We start from the raw sequence: 17,058 nt of genomic DNA, 5'->3' as shown, positions 1-17,058 counted from the left end.
AAAGAGGCTCTGCCAAACAGTGGCAAATATCATCAGTCCAGGTACAAAAATCTGCACAATATATTTTAGTTATATGATATCTGTAATATGTTGCTTAATAAGTGCATAAAACCCAAAAATGAACTGTTTTGAACTCATTATTTTTCTCGGAAGGCTGCTATAACTGTCCCCATTGTGTGGAGGTTGCCATCTAGCCTGACTAGCGCTTGTTCTGAGTTATGTACATGCTTTGAAATGATACTTTATCACTGTCACCAAGAGAAACAGTGAAATAATACATGTTGCTATGGTTGCTATGCTATGCTATGTTCTGTCTAGACCTGTTTCACTACACTAGGTGCCCAGCTTTCCCTTAAAGGTAGTGAAGCATAAAAGTGATTTTAATTTTGATTCAGAACAGAATCACAAGAAAAGAATGTTAAAAGAACATATTACATGATTTGTGTTTGCCAAGAGTAAGAAAAGCATTCGGCCTCAAGAAGAGTCAGCATTCAGACTAACTTTGCACACTTTGCAGGAGCTTCATGAAGCTTCGCTTCTGCATACTGTAAATAGCTCTCTGTCAGTTCATTCATCCTTGGTAAGTTTGTTGTCTTGGTGAGAAAGACTGGCACAATAAGGCAAGATTACGAGAATGAAGGCATTAAAATAGCAACGAACAAAGGCAGCACATCAGTCGTGTGAGAACCCCATATTGTGATTGATCTGTGGGTTTAATTTTAGGTGTGGATGTGGAGAAAAGATGCATGCTGAATGAAGGGGTAGTAACAAGAGCTTCTATCTCTTCAGCTTGACTAAATGTGATTTCTGCAGCAGAAGCAGCAGCTGGTCAATTTACCGGCTGTACTTTTGGTGCAAAACAGCCATATGAGGTTTCACATGAGATGAATATAATCAGCGCAACATATGGAGTGATGCCACAACAACATAATCCGTCTCCGGACTCCCTCTGTAAGAGCTGCTATTTGCAGTTCTTTGTTTTGCAGAAGTAGGTCTTGTTAACAGAATGCAATGAGAATTCATCAGCCCTAGTTTTATCTCCACTTTCTGTGTTGCAGTATTATGCATCTGTGGTTAATAAACCCATAGCCATGTACATACCCCACTTAATTAGACTCAGATAGTTGGAGTAGCCAATTCACAACTGCCTAATAGCTTTGTATTTATGCTATAACTGCAAGTAAGTATAGTAAGTGCATGTGGGAGAAGTGCTGCCTATGTTAAAGCTGCTCAAAGCATTTCTGTATTAAAAGCTTTTATTTCTTAATGACATTTTTAAGTTGAAAACAGTTTAACCCTAGCCACCATGGTACACTAGACTGTGTGTAGTTGTTACACTGAAGACCATTAGATTCAAAACTCAGATATAATGCAAGCCTAGAAGTTGCTAATCATTTTAAATACCTACAGTCGTATGCAAATGTTTGGGCACTCTACCAAACAGTGTAAGTACAAAAAACAGGACAATATATTTTATTTACATGACATCTGTAATGTGCTGCTGATGAATTAATGCATAAAACACAAAAACTCTTGATTTTATATGGGGATTTTATATGCGGTTTCCCTCATTGTTTCTTTTGGACGGCTCAGCTGTAACACTGCTATCTTGTAGAGGGTGCAATCTAACCTGACTAGTGCTCGCTTTCAGCTATGTACATGCTTATAAATGATGCAGTATTATCTCCACCAAGTAAGCCAAAGAATTAATACAGGTTTCTATGGTTGCTAAGCTATGCTGTGTTCTGCTTAGACCTGTTTAACTAGGTGCCTAGCTTTCCCCTAAATGTAGCAAAGCGAAGTTTGGGTGCCCAACATGTTTTGTAAATTTGTAAAGTGACAATAAGTTTGAACATCCTCAACTGAAAACACACTTCTGCACATTTTAATGCACAGTTACTGTTTATTTGCTGAATTTAACCCAAAAAATGGCATGTACAAATGTTATAGCACTTTAAATATGTTATCTTTTATTGTTTCCCTAACATGTTAACTCCTTAAATGGCCAAGAACCACTAGTGGGTCTAAAGTTTTAGTACATACTTCTGTATCCTGGGAAAAGCTCAGCCACTTTACATTGTATTCCATTGTGATTACTGAACAATAAGCCTGTGCTTTTAAGGGGTGAAATAAATTATAGAAACTATGTGCTGAAATCTGCAGAAAATTGACATATTTAAGCTTACAGTACAGAATATGATAACTAATTTTCACTAAAAGAATCAACCAACCAAACACTTTATTTGGAGTGGTCTTTTGTAGATGATTAATAAATTCTTAACAGAGCATCAGTAACACATCAACAACATATTAGTGAAGTAGCAGCAGTGAAGAATCTGAATACACTGAAATAAATATATTGTAGATGCACTGTTGACACATTACTTTCATTAAGTAGATGTGTTGTTAATATGTTACTCCAATTACACAAAACCTAACATTAACAACCTTACCCAAAAACCTAACCTTACCCAACTTTACCAAAACCTAACCTTACCCAATCTTACCAAAACCTAACCTTACCCAACTTTACCAAAACCTAACCTTACCCAATCTTACCAAAACCTAACCTTACCCAATCGTACCAAAACCTAACCTTACCCAGCATTACACAAAACCTAACCTTACCCAGCATTACACAAAACCTAACCTTACCCAACATTACCAAAACCTAACCTTACCCAGCATTACACAAAACCTAACCTTACCCAGCATTACACAAAACCTAACCTTACCCAGCATTACACAAAACCTAGCCTTACCCAATCATACCAAAACCTAACCTTACCCAATCATACCAAAACCTAACCTTACCCAGCATTACACAAACCTAACCTTACCCAGCATTACACAAAACCTAACCTTACCCAACATTACCAAAACCTAACCTTACCCAACATCACCAAAACCTAACCTTACCCAACATTGCCAAAACCTAACCTTACCCAATCGTACCAAAACCTAACCTTACCCAACATTGCCAAAACCTAACCTTACCCAACATTACACAAAACCTAACCTTACCCAACATTACCAAAGCCTAACCTTACCCAACATTACCAAAACCTAACCTTACCCAATCATACCAAAACCTAACCTTACCCAACATTACCAGAACCTAACCTTACCCAATCGTACCAAAACCTTACCCAACATTACCAAAACCTAGCCTTACCCAGCATTACCAAAACCTAACTTTACCCAAAACCTAAACTTACCCAACCTCACCCAAAACCTAACCTTACCCAACATTACCAAAACCTAACCTTACCCAGCATTACCAAAACCTAACCTTACCCAAAACCTAACCTTACCCAACCTCACCCAAAACCTAACCTTACCCAATTTTACCCAACCTTACCCAAATCCTAACCTTACCCAATCTTACCAAAACCTAAGCTTACCCAACTTTACCAAAACCTAACCTTACCCAATCGTACCAAAACCTAACCTTACACAGCATTACACAAAACCTAACCTTACCCAACATTACCAAAACCTAACCTTACCCAACTTTACCAAAACCTAACCTTACTTAACCTTACCCAACCTCACCCAAAACCTAACCTTACCCAACATTACCAAAACCTATCCTTATCCAAAAGAAACCCCTCACTCTGGCCCTAATCCTAACCTTTACCTTAGCCTCAACCCAAAACCTAATCCTGTCCCTCTTGTGTTTTTGACATGCTACTGAGAGTCTGTTGATTGTTAGCTCCATCTAATAGGACCACTCAAAATAAAGTGTCACCCAGAAATCTAGTCCCATCTCTGAAAGAATTTACAGCTAATATATAGACAAGTTAAACACTTGAATGTTTGCTGACAGAATTCAGCAACTGAGTAACTTTTATTAGAAGTGAGTTCTGAGTCAACAGGTTTTTTGTTCTTTTTGTAAGTTTTCCAAATGGCTGTCTGTGCTAATTAGCCTTACACTACATATAAGGCAGATAGAGTCGAGGTTGAAAATGCTGAAATGTTACTTTAAAGAGACCTTAAATAAAGCTGTACTTTGTTTCTTGCCCAGGTGGATCCGGGGGAGGTGTTTGCTCTTCCTGCTCAGGGGCTGCAGGATATTCGGCTGGGAGTGAGGGCTCTGCGCTCTGGGAGCAGTTTCCGCTACCTTAACGTGGTGGATGTGGACACAAGGCAGCTAGTCGCAGCCTGGCTCCTGTGCATCACTTGCAAGCAGCCGCTTATATCCCGGGTAATTATACAGCATCTATGTGCCTATTTACTATGAACATGAAGCTTAGCCTTTTGCACTCTGGCTGATTGGCTGATGTTTATATTACATGTAGTCAAGAATAGACGCATTTCTCCTTATTTATTTGTTTGTTCATACCCCGTTTTCTTTCTAATTTAGTCATGGCCAATTTGACCCTCTTGCTCTATCATCAGGAGTTTGATCTCTGGTGATACCACAGCCATCTGTGACATGTTTAGTTGTCAGTGACACTGGGTTAGCAGCAGTTTGAAAAGATATGGTGGCCTGCACTTTGGAGGAAGTACATGCTAGCTTTCACACTTCCAGGTGGCATCATGTGATACAGATGGCTGTGGTATCGCCAGGGATCAAACTCCTGATGATAGAGCAAACACTAAGATCAGGGGTGTCCAGTCTTATCTACAAAGGGCACGAGTGGTCACAGATTTTCGTTCCAATCAAGTAGGAGCACAGCTGATTCCACTTGTTTATTCTGCTTGTTAATGAGTCTCAGTCTTCAAACAACTGATCATATGTGCTCCTTTGTTGAAGGTGCTTCCAGATAAGATTGGACACCATTGGCTTAGTTGTTTGAGCCACCCAGAATGAATGTTTCTGTTTCTGATGCAGATGATGAGCATTTGTAAGTTTAGTAATAACATTTTTTTATCGTGCTGATAGCTTTGAATCTGCTCTTTTGACATTTTTCTGTTTGTTTGCATATAAAGACATGACGCATGACATTGCATGGCAACAGTAACTTCTTATTAAATTTAGATCATAATGAAATATCTGCCACTTACAAACACAGACATTATTATTATTATTTTTGAATACTTTATTTTAGCTTATTTTGGTTGTATAATCAGTTCAAACAAACAAAAAAAGTGTACATATCAGACAATCTAACCCAACCCCCTCCTATCAAGCACATTCAAAAAAATAAAAATAATAAAACCAACAGAATGATATTATGATAATAACAATAAAAATAACAACAACAGTGACAGTAACATGAGCAGTAACAGCATTGAAGAAGAGAAGGAGAAACACAGACATTATTAATTGAAAGTGTATAATGCATACCTTTACAGAATTTCTCCTCTGGGCTATGATTGACAGATTATTATATGTCAAATAACTCCATATCTTTGTTACTGCTGCTGATTACTGTGACTTCTAAGGGTAAAACATAGTTTTGGTGTTTGTGTGTGCCAAGACTGAGTTGCATTTTGTGTTTCAGCCACATTGTGTTAAGAAACTTTGCAGCAGCATTTACGCAGCTGAGGTTTAAACTTAGCTGTGGATGCTTTGCTTCAGTGACAGATAATATTCTTCTGTTTAGCTAGAATTCATGGAACCACTTACAGTGCCTAACAGTGGAGGTGAAGGCTGGAGTAAGTCACGTGGAACATAAAGTTAACAGCCTCTTGTGTGGCCTCCTCCCCTGCCTGTGTGTGGCAGAAGAGTGCTGAGAATGGCAGAGTAGAAAAAAAAACTGCTTTCAGACTGAGCTGAGGAAAATGACGCCTGGGGTATTTTTAGAGGTTAAATTCTGCTTTAATCATTACCCCTCCCTTTCTCAAGCTCTCTTGCTCTTTATCTGTTACACTCATTTTCTCGAATTCTTTCACATTCTCTCTTTCATTTCCCTTTTTGGCCACCCTCTCGCCTCTCTGTGCCTTTCTGTCAGTCTCAGCAGAACTCTTAACATGCTCTCTTTTTTCCACTTCACCCCATCACTCCATTATTTTTCTCTTTTCTCTTTTGCCATTGTTTAGTTCTGTAGACCCCCAGTTTGTTCTGCAGAGTTCTTTACAGCCCTGCAGTATTAGAACATGCTATGGGCAGTGCTGCTGCAGATTTGCAGTACTAAGTCAACAATTCTTCAAAGCTACACTATGTTGTAACAAGTAAAGCATGAACGCTGCCTTTGTGTGTTGTGTTTCATCTCCAGGCGTTTGAGATCCAAGTGCCGGTGAGAGGAGGGAGGGGCAGCAATAAGAAGATCAGCTTCACCAATCCTTACCCCTCCAGCAGGGGATTCAAACTGTACTCTGACCACCCAGACCTACTACAGTTCAAAGAGGAACACTTTCAGGTCAGAGAAGACACAGACATCACATTTTTTAAATGTATTTTTTTGTGATCAAATAAAGTCCATCAGTAAAGAGGTCTGAAGATTTGCACTACACTCTTAGAAAAACAGGAACAATACTGTCACTGGGGAAGTATGGCTCTTGTCACTGGTGTGGTCCAGTGGTCCAGTCACTTCCATGGCCACAGGGGTATAAAACCAAGCACCTAGGCCTGCAGACTGCTTCTACAAACATTTGTGAAAGAATGGGTCGCTCTCAGGAGTGGTACAGTGATAAGATGCCACCTGTGCAACAAGTCCAGTCATGAAATTTCCTCGCTACTAAATATTCCACCGTCAACTGTCAGTGGTATTATAACAAAGTGGAAGCGATTGGAAATGACAGCAACTCAGCCATGAAGTGGTAGGCCACGTAAAATGACAGCGCGCGGTCAGCAGATGCTGAGGCACATAGTGCGCAGAGGTCTCCAACTTTCTGCAGAGTCAGTCACTACAGACCTCCAAACTTCATGTGGCCTTCAGATTAGCTCAAGAACAGCATAGAGGGCTTCATGGACTGGGTTTTCATGGCCGAGCAGCTGCATACAAGCCTTACATCACCAAGCACAATGCAAAGCATTGAATGCAGTGGTGTAAAGCACCACCACTGGACTCTAGAGTAGTGGAGACAAGTTCTCTGGAGTGACGAATCATGCTTCTCCGTCTGGCAATCCAATGGCTGACTCTGGGTTTGGCGGTTGCCAGGAGAATGATTCTTGTCTGACTGCATTGTGCCAAGTGTAAAGTTTGGTGGAGGTGGGATTATGGTGTGGGGTAGGTTTTCAGGAGTTGGGCTCAGCCCCTTAATTCCAGTGAAAGCAACTCTTAATATTTCAGCAGACCAAGAGATTTTGGACAATTTCATGCTCTCAACTTTGTGGCAACAGTTTGGGGATGGTCCCTTCCTGTTCCAACATGACTGCACACCAGTGCACAAAGCAAGGTCCATAAAGACAGAGACGAGCGTGTTTGGTGTGGAAGAACTTGACTGTCCTAACCTCAACCTGATAGAACACTTTTGGGATGAATTAGAGTGGAGACTGCGAGCCAGGCCTTCTCGTCCAACATCAGTTTCTGACCTTACAAATGTGCTTCTGGAAGAATGGCCAAAATTCCCATAAACACACTCCTAAACCTTGTGGAAAGCCTTCCCAAAAGAATTGAAGCTGTTATAGCTGCAGAGGGTGGGCCAACATAATATTAAACCCTATGGATTAAGAATGGGATCTCACTCAATTTCATATGTGTGTGAAGGCAGACGAGTGAATACTTTTAGAAATATAGTGTATCTCAGTACCTTTAGCCAAGGAACATAATTGTACCATAATCCATTGAAATTATATTTTCTAAGTTGTAATGACTCCGCACACCCCGTCTCAACTCCAGGCTTTTTATTTCATTGTTCTGTTTTCACATTTGGTTATTAAAAGGTATAAATATGTGCTTTTCACCTGGGAAAACGTATTTACAGTTGTACCTTTGAGGGAACATTTTCATTTTTTGTACTTTGATGAATGAAAAAATGTACCTGCACAAAACCTTTATTTCGAACAGTGTAGCGTGCTAGGCTTATTTAGATAATGAATAATGTACTCTTAAACATACGAATTTAACATGGTGCAAACTGTCACGTTTTATTTAAAAAACATCAAGTCATTTAAGGGACAATATCCTGCAAAACCCAAATTTGATGTGGTTCATGCATGGTAACTGAGATGCAAGAACAGGCCCTTTTATTGTATTTACATACCTTCAGCTGTTCTGCCTGTATCAATTTAACCACGCCCATTCACGTTGAAGTTATAAAGAGGGTTTCAGCTCGTAATGCTGTTTGAATGAGGCACAATATAGGGCAGCCAATCCAAACCAAGATAGTTTAAATAAATCAGTAGTAAAGGCACATTAATGCAAAAAGTGCAAAGAGAGTTTGGCCAAAAATGACAATATAACAAAGATATGATTTTTTTTTGTTGTGTAAATATACACACAGAAAGCTAAGTAGACCACAAGGGAAAATATAGAAGACAAGTGAGGGATATGGTCTCTTGAAGTAATCTCAAACATCTGAAACAAAGCTGTAGTCTATAAAAATGGATGTGTTGGTTATTTGAGTTACTGTTGCCTTTCTATCATCTCAAACTAGTCTGCCCATTCTCCTCTGACCTCTCACATCAACAAAGCATTTTCGTCCACACAACTGACCGCTCACTGGATATTTCCTCTTTTTCGGACCATTCTCTGTAAACCCTAGAGATGGTTGTGTGTGAAAATCCCAGTAGATCAGCAGTTTCTGAAATACTCAGACCAGCCCGTCTGGCACCAACAACCACGTTCAAATTCACTTAAATCACCTTTCTTCCCCCATTCTGATGCTCGGTCTGCACTTCAGCAAGTTGTCTTGACCACCTCTACATGGCTAAATGCATTGAGCTGCGGCATGTGATTGGCTGATTAGCTATTTGTGTTAACAAACAACTGAACAGGTACCTAATAAAGTGACCAGTGAAGGTATATAAACACATTACTAATTTACACAATTTATACTTCAGCACAATATGCAGGCTTAGAAAACCACACACAAAGCTCAGTATACAAGCATGTTATCACAGTAAATGTTAAAAGCCCCAGAGAGCCCTTATGTAACAAATAAAACTACTACTGGAACTCATAAAGGAAGGAAATGAGAAAGCATATGGGACTGTTTCCAGCCATCCAAGCTGGAAGTATGGTTTGATAAAGGGGGAAGAGAGAGAGAAAGGGGAGCATAGAGCAGGAATATGACATGTGAAAGTCATTTTATTGCTGAAGCTCGTCTCAGTTAAAGCTCCTATCACTTCCTCTGAGCCAGCCTGCTGTTCTGAAAGCTTCAGAGATTATGTGGAAGGTTATTTAAGAACGCGTGTGCGGCCCTCGCTCCTGCTGCAGAAAGATGCGCTACACTGTTTTCAAAAAGGAGTACAATAAGACAGTGGACATAAACAGGCCAGTAACTCCAGTACCTGCTCCCCACAGGGCAGGGCCTGACACCTGTAGGCCTCACTGCTATATGATACAGTTTAATTAGGAGCTGTTAATAAATTTCTGCAACATTATTAACTGGCAAACATGCACTTACGTTGCCCATTACACGCTGGTCACAGAACGCTAGTCAGGCTTCACCCCAATATCTTTCATAACCTCAGAGAATGATTATTCTCCAGTATTAATTTTTCCCTAAAAGAAAACGATATTGCGAATGGAAAAATGTTAATTTCATCATTGACTGCATTCGCTGATTTGCTCAGGCGCTTGGCGAGTCTCATGTGACAGCTTACGTGCCGTATCTTGGACAGTAAACACCAGGGCAGTGTGAAATACATGGCTGACGGCACCCAACACAAAATATTAATGATGCTTTCGTGTCAAATAAAACTGCTGAATCTCGTAAAGGAGAGGAAATAGCTTGTTTCATTTCCACACTAGTCAACAGTGCTTCAATTATCTTTCCCTGAAACGTATGGCATCTGTATTTTTAAAAAATGTGTATGGAGTTGTTGTTTTTTCCCCCTACAAAAAAGAACATGTCATCATAAACTAGTTGCAGAGCCAAAAAACAAAAGAAGAATCGATATTTGTGTGCTTTTGAGGAGATTACTGTATAAATCCACAACACAGGGCCATAAGTCTCAGCCAGCCATTAGAGATAATACTGAGAAAGGCAGAGAAAGAGATTCTTCTCTGCTTTTATGTACTGTTATAGCACTGGTCTTGCTTGTAGTCATCTAGGTACATTGGCGTTTAAAGGATTGTAATCATTGTTTTCAATAGAAAACCCATTTGCAGATAAACATATAAAATGACTCTAATATGCTGGGCCCTCTGCAGCTTCACAAATTTCAAATAATTACTAGGAAGCAAGGAAGTTGTAAATAAAAACTGATGTGATGTGAAATTTTGGATGTGTCCAGAATAATAAACAGAGCTGTAGATGGTTCCAAAATCCACATAGCACCAATAATGGGGTTATAATTAGTTTTCAGAGTGCCTCATATACAGAAGTGCTGATCAAACTCCGAGACAAATGATAAATATACAGTATGTTTATCATTTTAAACAACCTCGTATTGTTTACAAAGTACTAAACATAACATAATTATTTAAAAATGTAACTTTAGATTATTTAAATCTACATTTTATGAGCTATTATTGCCTGTGCAAGAGCAAAAAATATTAATATGACTGTGATTCCAAACTTTTATTCCAAATTGCTTTTGCTAAGCTAAGCCTTATATCATTAAGGTTTCAATTTTGAAAATGTGTGTTGTGTATACTGAAGTACAAAAGTGAGACGCCACCTTCAGTATTTTCCTTTTTTTTTCAGTTTTCCAGTGTCAAAAAACAGAAACATACATTTAATAGAAAATATGCAGAAGCTTTAATAACTACATATATCAATTTTTTCAGTATTGAGTGTCCATTTAGAGCATGTGTCAAGCTCCAGTCCTCACAGGCCAAAACACTACAGACTTCAGCATATTGCCTCATTTAACACACCTGATTCAGTTCATCAGCTAATTAGAAAGGCCTTGGCTCTGAAATCAAAGCATTAGATGAAGGTAAATACTAATATCTGCAGCTTTTTGACCCGGAAGATCCCCATTTTTATATGCCTGTGTTAGAGCTTCCATTCTTTTCAGGGGACTTTCAGTTTTTCCACACCTCCAAAGTTCAGTCTTAGAAGTTGGTTGTATTTTCTGTTTTTCAAAATTCAAATAATCCCAAATTATTTTAAACTCATCAGTGCAGAAAAACTCACTCCACAACTTGGATGAAAGCTTTAAGCACTGTTTATCTGATGGCAACAGTTTTGGTAGGTCTTGCCCAGTTGTTAGGAGCCTCATTTTCTCTACATGTTTTGATCATTTTTTTTTGGACTCCAGTTATTTCCCCTTTTCCCCTTCCTTATGCAAGTTGATTATTTAAACTAATCTCCTTAGAAATAAGGTAGTTTGGGTAGATTCTTGTGTGAATATATACTGATAGGAAACAAAATCTATCAAATCCACTGTGGAAATTAAATACACAAAAGAGTGACCTCTGACACAGCACTGTACGTGTGTGTTTCTGTGTGTGTGCATGTAGATCGCGGGAGGGGAGAGCTACAGCATCGGCCTGCGTTTCGCTCCAAGTCAGAGTCCTGGGTCAGAGGAAATCCTCATCTTCATCAATGATCTGGAGGACAAGAACGAGGAGACATACTGTGTCAAAGTCATCTACAGATAACCCAAGCAAACTGAACCATGAAACCCTGCTGCATCAACATCTTGTATAGATAACCTTCCCTAGAAAATAATCAATTTTTTTAAAAGAAAAGTGCAAATGAATGCAAATGACATCTTTTTGATCATCACAGTGCAGGTAAACTTCTGATATTTAGCACAGCCATAAGTATTTGTTTCACCAGAGTTTGGTGCAGATAAACGACGCCAACACTTTCCATGGCTCATCAAGTTAAGCAGAACTGTGATTTCTAAATTACACATGGACTGAAACCCTGTGCCTTTGAGATCTGTCCAGATGCAGTGAAGATGACAAATTAGCTAGCCAAACATTTTGATGATAAAGAAGGCCCAGTGATATCTACCCTTCTATCTAAAAGTAGGCCTAGATATATATCTGGCCTTGTATCTTACATCCTCTCCCTTTCAAAAATCTTTAAATCTACAGCTGAGGGAACATTTCTCTCCATGAGTTTTATGTGCTGTTCAGACCTTCTGGCTTTCTGTAGCTCTACAGCCTCACACATTTCTCCATTGAGTTCAGGGCATTCTCCCTATAGACATCAGCAGCTTTCTGTGGAGACTGTTTCTATTAAGAGCTTCTTCTATAGACAAAGGATTTTTCATCATAGATCAGTGACTTTATTGAAATGAGTCTTTTTTCCTTGTTCCTCAGTGGCTTAGAGCTTCTTCCTATAGAGACCAAGAGCTTCTTCTATGAAGATCAAACGAGATATATGAGTCTTAGTATGTAGAGTTGAAGTATTTTTTTCCACACTGTATCAAGGGCTTCCTATAGAGACCACATGTTTTACAGATGGTGATCAAAGAAGAATTTTTCCCTACAGATAAAGTAGTTTCTATAGGGATCTGTGACTTTTCCCTTAAGAACTTGAGGGCTTTCTGTACAGATCAGAGTAAGTCACAGTGCTCTTTCTGTTTAGTGTGTGAAATCTCCTGCAGTGGGTTGCTATCTCCAGAGCAGTTTCCTATTGCGATGGAGCAGTTCCTCTATGGAGATTGAGGGTTTTACTTGTAGAGATGGAGGGCCCTCTCTATAGGGAGCAGGGCCTTTCTCAGCTCTGTAGCGGCAGATGCAGAACACTTTATGCTTGTTTATCACTGAGCTTAACCTCCTGCGGTTAGTTGTTATCACCAGAGCTCAGCAGGGACACTCTTCTCCCAATGCTTCTGCTCCAGCATACTACTATACACTCATCGGGGCCTGCTGCCATGTGCCATGTAGGGAGATCTCATGGTGTGTCTTCAATAGCGGCGCTCTGCAGTCAGAAATTGCTCCTGAACGACCGGAAAGGTGCTTTGCTAAAGCCATTAATATGAGTAGATCGGCTGAATCTGAGGATATTGACCCACCCATGCTCCACCCACAAATGTGTTCTTCTGTAGCAACTGTTGCCAGGTTGGACAAGCTTTACAGAATGTCTCATTCAGCCTAATGAGACACTTAGTTTCCCTACATATCATTGAGTTTCCAGTTTAAAATGTTGTAGCAAGCAAAACAACATTTATTGCCTTCATTTGCCATAACATTAGCTTAATTATTGAACAAGAAACTACCTAATGACATCTCACACATGCAATATGAATATAATTTAAAATAATTACAAACTTCAAATTTGGATATTTTGCCAAAAAAAACAGATGTACAATACAATTTCTCATTATGCTGAATTGCATTTTTACCAATGGTGAAGTGTCTAAACTGGCAACAGTTGCTTGAAAGCATCTCACATATTTACAGTTCCAAAATACAGCTGCAAAAGATGATTTGGCTCATTCTCAATTTCTGCTCAATTCACGATGGTTGCAAACGTTTACAGTTTTACAGGAATTTTTTTCCTGAATGTTTTTTACAGGGGTATTTCACTATTTTTAAAAAATGTCTGCATAATTTAATGGTAAATAAAGTAATTCTGAATGACTTGGTGTGGAATGGTTCATTAGGGAGAAACGTACCATCAGTGGTGGTGATAGGAACCAACTACAACACCAATAGAAAATGATCAGTGAACCTATATGTGTCTTCTGAGTTTTCATATGTGATGTTGATCATGGTAAATTAACGGTAAATCTGCTAAAAGAAACTTTCTTTTGGGAGTATTTTGCCTTAGAACATCCTGCATGCACCTCTCCACCATGAATGGATTTTAAAAAATACATTTTTTAGACCAAAATCTCTTCTCAAAACATTTGTAAAACAATGTGTGAGGCATTGGACAAGGTATTCATTAGAGAAGGTATTATACATATATGTCATGTAATAACTTACTGTGAGGTGACTTTCAGAGGTCTGGTTCCATAGTAGACTGAACAATTCTGCCTCCCTAGTACTCTCTAGTTTCTCTAATACAGAAAGTCTATCAGACATCTAAATGACTTTATTTACATCTAAATGATTTATTTTTTTGGAGAAATTGTACAAATCAGCAGAATTCCCTTTTGAGTTCATTTTGTCAGGTTGTATGTATTTAGAAATGTGTATTTCCTCTTCTACAGAAAATAATATAATACATGAAGTTATGTTATATGTGTGAAGCATATGAATAAGTATGGGTTAGATTTCTTTAAATAAACAATTGGGTGCCACATCTCCGCTAGTCATGTAAAACCATCCAAGACCCAACATGCCAAAGCATTCCTCTGTCAGCTTGTTTTCAGTTTGTTTTCTTTGATTGTTGAGCGTTTGCCTGTGCAGTTAATCTGTTCTAACTATGTAAAGTGTTTGCTGATATTAAGGAGTGCTAGTTTTGACAGCTCCAGCAGAGCAGAGAGTCTCTTCATTCACAGCAGAATGTGAGCTGTCAAGGAAAGCTTTAGTGTCTGTGCGCATGTGTTTAATTGTGAGCGTTCTAATGAGGTATCATTTTAAACTGAGCAACAGTGGCAGCGCTGCTCTCATTAACATCAGCGGGGCCTTTTAAAAGCTCCTGCTTGCTATCAGGACCGAGGCTGCTGTGTGTCAACAACCCAGGCACTTTCACAACGCTTCGTTACACAAGGCCACTCATTAGCATGCAGAGCACACAGCGAGAGGGGCACAGACAGGGACACAGACACACAATAAGGGGGAGATAAAAGAAGTTCACAAAACTCATTGTGCTGGTTGAAGTACTACAAGTGCGTTGTGTGTACCTCTGGCGCATGTTAGAGGTTTTTTACTTTACCCCTTCAAGCCCAAATATTAGAGGAAAAACCTCTGCCTTAAACTGTCTTTAGTGACTCCTAAAGACTGATATCATTTCTCTGCTCTTCTCATAATTTCTCATCCTGTCTGATCATTTCTCTTCTCTTCTGACCATTTTTCTTCTCATATTTTCTCTTCCCTTTTGACAATTTCTCTCGCTTCTCATTCTGTTCTCTTCTGTTCTAAGAAGTTATCCTTTCTTCTCTTCTGTTCTCTTTTCATAATTTCTCTTCTCTTCGGACCATTTCACTTTCAATCTTTTCTCTTCTTTTTTTTCTGTTCTGACCATTTCTCTTCCAGTTGTTTCTCTTCTTTTCTGTTCTGACCATTTCTCCTCCAGTTGTTTCTCTTTTCTGTTCTGACCATTTCTCCTCCAGTTGTTTCTCTTCTTTTCTGTTCTGACCATTTCTCATGATTATTTGTCTCTTATTTCTCTTTCCCTCACTTTTCTGATCATTCTCAGTGTCATTTCTCTTCTCTCTAAATTCTCTTGTTTTTTCTATTTACTTCTCATCATTTTTCTTTTCTACTTTTATTTTTTTCCTACTTTTTTCCTCACTTCTCCTCTCATCACATTTACCTTCTCTCTTCATCTCCTCTCATCACATCTTTCCCTTCTCTCCTCACTTCTCCTCTCATCACCTCTCTTCCCTTCTCTCCTCATCTCCTCTCATCACCTCTTTTCCCTTCTCTCCTCACTTCTCCTCTCATCACCTCTCTTCCCTTCTCTCCTCACTTCTCCTCTCATCACATCTTTTACCTTCTCTCTTCATCTCCTCTCATCACATCTTTCCCTTCTCTCCTCACTTCTCCTCTCATCACCTCTCTTCCCTTCTCTCCTCATCTCCTCTCATCACCTCTTTTCCCTTCTCTCCTCACTTCTCCTCTCATCACCTCTCTTCCCTTCTCTCCTCACTTCTCCTCTCATCACATCTTTTACCTTCTCTCTTCATCTCCTCTCATCACATCTTTCCCTTCTCTCCTCACTTCTCCTCTCATCACCTCTCTTCCCTTCTCTCCTCATCTCCTCTCATCACCTCTTTTCCCTTCTCTCCTCACTTCTCCTCTCATCACCTCTCTTCCCTTCTCTCCTCATCTCCTCTCATCACCTCTTTTCCCTTCTCTCCTCACTTCTCCTCTCATCACATCTTTTCCCTTCTCTCCTCATCTCCTCTCATCACATCTTTCCCTTCTCTCCTCACTTATCCTCTCATCACCTCTCTTCCCTTCTCTCCTCATCTCCTCTCATCACATCTTTCCCTTCTCTCCTCACTTCTCCTCTCATCACCTCTTTTCCCTTCTCTCCTCATCTCCTCTCATCATCTCTTTTCCCTTCTCTCCTCATCTCCTCTCATCACATCTTTCCCTTCTCTCCTCACTTCTCCTCTCATCACCTCTCTTCCCTTCTCTCCTCATCTCCTCTCATCACCTCTTTTCCCTTCTCTCCTCACTTCTCCTCTCATCACCTCTCTTCCCTTCTCTCCTCATCTCCTCTCATCACATCTTTCCCTTCTCTCCTCACTTATTCTCTCATCACCTCTCTTCCCTTCTCTCCTCATCTCCTCTCATCACATCTTTCCCTTCTCTCCTCACTTCTCCTCTCATCACCTCTTTTCCCTTCTCTCCTCATCTCCTCTCATCACCTCTTTTCCCTTCTCTCCTCACTTCTCCTCTCATCACATCTTTTACCTTCTCTCTTCATCTCCTCTCATCACATCTTTCCCTTCTCTCCTCACTTCTCCTCTCATCACCTCTCTTCCCTTCTCTCCTCATCTCCTCTCATCACCTCTTTTCCCTTCTCTCCTCACTTCTCCTCTCATCACCTCTCTTCCCTTCTCTCCTCATCTCCTCTCATCACCTCTTTTCCCTTCTCTCCTCACTTCTCCTCTCATCACCTCTTTTCCCTTCTCTCCTCATCTCCTCTCATCACATCTTTCCCTTCTCTCCTCACTTCTCCTCTCATCACCTCTTTTCCCTTCTCTCCTCATCTCCTCTCATCATCTCTTTTCCCTTCTCTCCTCATCTCCTCTCATCACATCTTTTCCCTTCTATTCTCATCTTCTCTCCCTTCTCCCCTTTCTCCCTTCTCCCCTTTTTCATTTTCCATGCATTATTTCTCTTCTGTAGTCTTCTTTCCCCATCTGACCATTTCTCTTCAGCCATCCTCTGAACTTCTTTTCCTTTGTTTTTTCTTTTCTCTTCTTTTTCGTCTCTAGTCTCCCATTTTCACTTCTCCTCTTCTGATCAATTC

At 39.8% G+C, this 17,058-nt stretch overlaps 1 protein-coding gene across 1 annotated transcript in view; it reads left to right on the top strand.

The window, feature by feature from the left end:
• Positions 1-13,544, top strand: part of nphp4 (nephronophthisis 4) — a 280,801-nt gene extending 267,257 nt beyond the window's left edge. Inside the window, exons 27-29 of the mRNA XM_017693446.2 lie at positions 4,028-4,207; positions 6,165-6,308; positions 11,466-13,544. Of these exons, the coding sequence (XP_017548935.2) occupies positions 4,028-4,207; positions 6,165-6,308; positions 11,466-11,606 (465 nt within the window). The 3' untranslated portion in view covers positions 11,607-13,544. The remainder of the gene's footprint in view (positions 1-4,027; positions 4,208-6,164; positions 6,309-11,465) is intronic.
• The last annotated feature ends 3,514 nt before the right edge of the window (positions 13,545-17,058 follow it).

The sequence above is a fragment of the Pygocentrus nattereri genome, chromosome 28 (assembly GCF_015220715.1).
Source record: "Pygocentrus nattereri isolate fPygNat1 chromosome 28, fPygNat1.pri, whole genome shotgun sequence".
Taxonomy (NCBI): domain Eukaryota; kingdom Metazoa; phylum Chordata; class Actinopteri; order Characiformes; family Serrasalmidae; genus Pygocentrus; species Pygocentrus nattereri.
The sequence above is the reverse complement of the archived record's forward strand: the minus strand, read 5'-3'. Positions and strand labels throughout refer to the sequence as shown.